Here is a 2,160-nt window from a genome sequence, read left to right as displayed (position 1 = left end):
ACCAGTTCCTCTTGGGTCTCCAGGAACCCAAACTTTGGAGGAAACTGGTTAGCTAAGACGACCTGGACCTGGATAAGGCACTCCGTGAGGCTGCTGCTTACGAAAAAGCTCATCAAGACTGCTGCGGACAGGCGGTCCATCACACCCAAGCAACAGTCTCTGAGGATGAGGAGGTGTTCCAGGTACGCCGCCGCTCATCCCGACAGCAGCATCAGCCAGCAGGACCTTCCTCGGCCAAGGTCGTCCGTCATCGTCTTGTGCCAGCTGCAGAGAGGCGCATGAACGGAGGTCTTGCTGCTTCAGAAACGCCGTCTGTCGCTCCTGCAACAAGCCGGGCCATCTGGCCCAGGTCTGCTGCTCCCAAGGACATCCCTAGAAGACTTTGACCCACCAGACTTCAGCAGATCTCCACACCGACCTACATACCCTCTCAGCCCATCACCAGCAGCACCAGGTATGTAACTTGCCCCTCGATAGCCCCAATACGGTGCACGTAACGGTGTTAATAGAGGGGTTGTCAGCTAGCTGCCATGTTTTGCTTGTTCCCTTCTCTGATCCTGGCTTGCTTGCTGCTCTGCCGCTTGCCGTAAACATCGATAGGGAGACCGTGAGAACCAGTGCTGCCAGACTACGTTATCTGCCTGGCCTTGTGAAGGGGGGAAGGGCTTGCGTTCCACCGCTGGTGTGAATCTTTTGGCTCTCATGAGGCACTGAGACTCTCCCGCTTATTACGTATCCTCCTGCCGGGAGAATTCGATTATCATTTGCTTAGCCATTTGCCTCATCCTGCTATATGTAGGGATGTTTCCACCCCTTGGTTATTCCTTACAGTAATCCTGTGGATATGGTACCAGTTTTGTAATCTAATACAGCATAACACTTCCTTGGAAATGTACTTGCTGCTGAACCTGACAGGGCCCCCCCTGCAGCATGGAAATAGACTCTGGGTCATCCTTCTCCATTATTTCTGAGGAAACACTGCGCTCGCTCTGCCCACGGGGGAGACCCCTCCTGCAAAAGCCACAGGGATTTAAGTTGTGGGACTTTAACAAGAACCTTGTGGCGGTTCGGGGCTGGGGCAAGTTTACGGTGCAGTTTAAAGACTTCTGCGGACATTTAGACTTGTTGGTGTGGGGGGGAGGCTCTCCAGTTTGCTGGGACTTACGTGGTTCGGGCCCCTGGGGTTAACGATCACAGGGATAAACCAGATCCGGACTGAGGACTTTGCAGCTGTGTGCCCCAGGGTTTTTGACGGCACACTCAGCCGCTACACCGGGACCCCCATCTTCCTCGACCTGGCCATCCGCCCCATCAGGGTAAAGGCCAGGCACCCCCTATCGCTATGCTGCCTAGGATCGAGGTGGAGCTCGATCGGTTGGTGGACCAGGGGGTGCTGGAGCCGGTCGCTTCCGCCCGGTGGGAGACCCTGATAGTCACCCCAGTTAAATACAACGGGGACGTGCACATTTGCGCAGACTATAAGTGCACATTAAACAAGGCACTACAAGACCATGTGTACCCGGTACTGGTGGTCAGCCATGTGTTCGCAGCCCTGGTGGGAGCCCGGGTTTTCAACAAATTAGACTTGGCCCAGGCATACCTGCAACTCTTGGCGGATGCTGCCACTGCCAAGGCCCAAACGATAGCGAACCATAAGGGGGCTTGTAAAATTCATCAGCTCCAGTTTGGGGTGTCGGATGCACTGGGCATTTTTCAATCATTTATGCACTCTCTCCTGAAAGGAATTCCCAGAGTTCAGCCGTTTCTAGATGACGTGCTCATCGCAGCCCTGGACGCATCGACTTTCGCCGACCGGCTTCGTGCAGTGCTTCAGCGTTTCAACTAGGCTGGCCTGAAGGTCAAGTGAGAAAAATGCCTCTGCACCCTTGGGTCTGGGGACCCGAGCACGCCACCGCTTTCCAAGCTGTGAAGGACCTCTTGGTTTCTAACTCAGTCCTCTCCCATTTCAATGGAGCTTTGCCTGTGGTCCTTGCCTGCGATGCCTCTCCGTACGGGGTCAGGGCGGTTCTGGGACACCTGGGAGGTCCCGGTGGCTTATTATTCGCACACCTTGTCGTCTGCGGAGTGGAACTATGCGCAGATCGACAAGGAGACGCTTGCTATAGTGGCGGGGGTGAAGAAATTTCACCATTACCTGTA

General features: G+C 54.9%; 1 protein-coding gene across 1 annotated transcript; it reads left to right on the top strand.

Moving 5' to 3' along the window:
- The first annotated feature begins 1,342 nt into the window (after positions 1 to 1,342).
- LOC107107493 (RNA-directed DNA polymerase homolog) lies at positions 1,343 to 1,846 on the top strand. Its single transcript, XM_015407800.1, has one exon. It carries the CDS (start codon positions 1,343 to 1,345, stop codon positions 1,844 to 1,846), a length of 504 nt encoding a protein of 167 aa, XP_015263286.1.
- The last annotated feature ends 314 nt before the right edge of the window (positions 1,847 to 2,160 follow it).

This window comes from Gekko japonicus, unplaced genomic scaffold (assembly GCF_001447785.1).
Source record: "Gekko japonicus isolate JY-2015 unplaced genomic scaffold, Gekko_japonicus_V1.1 scaffold2897, whole genome shotgun sequence".
NCBI classification, from domain to species: Eukaryota; Metazoa; Chordata; class Lepidosauria; order Squamata; family Gekkonidae; genus Gekko; species Gekko japonicus.
This window is presented reverse-complemented; position numbering and strand designations above follow the sequence as displayed.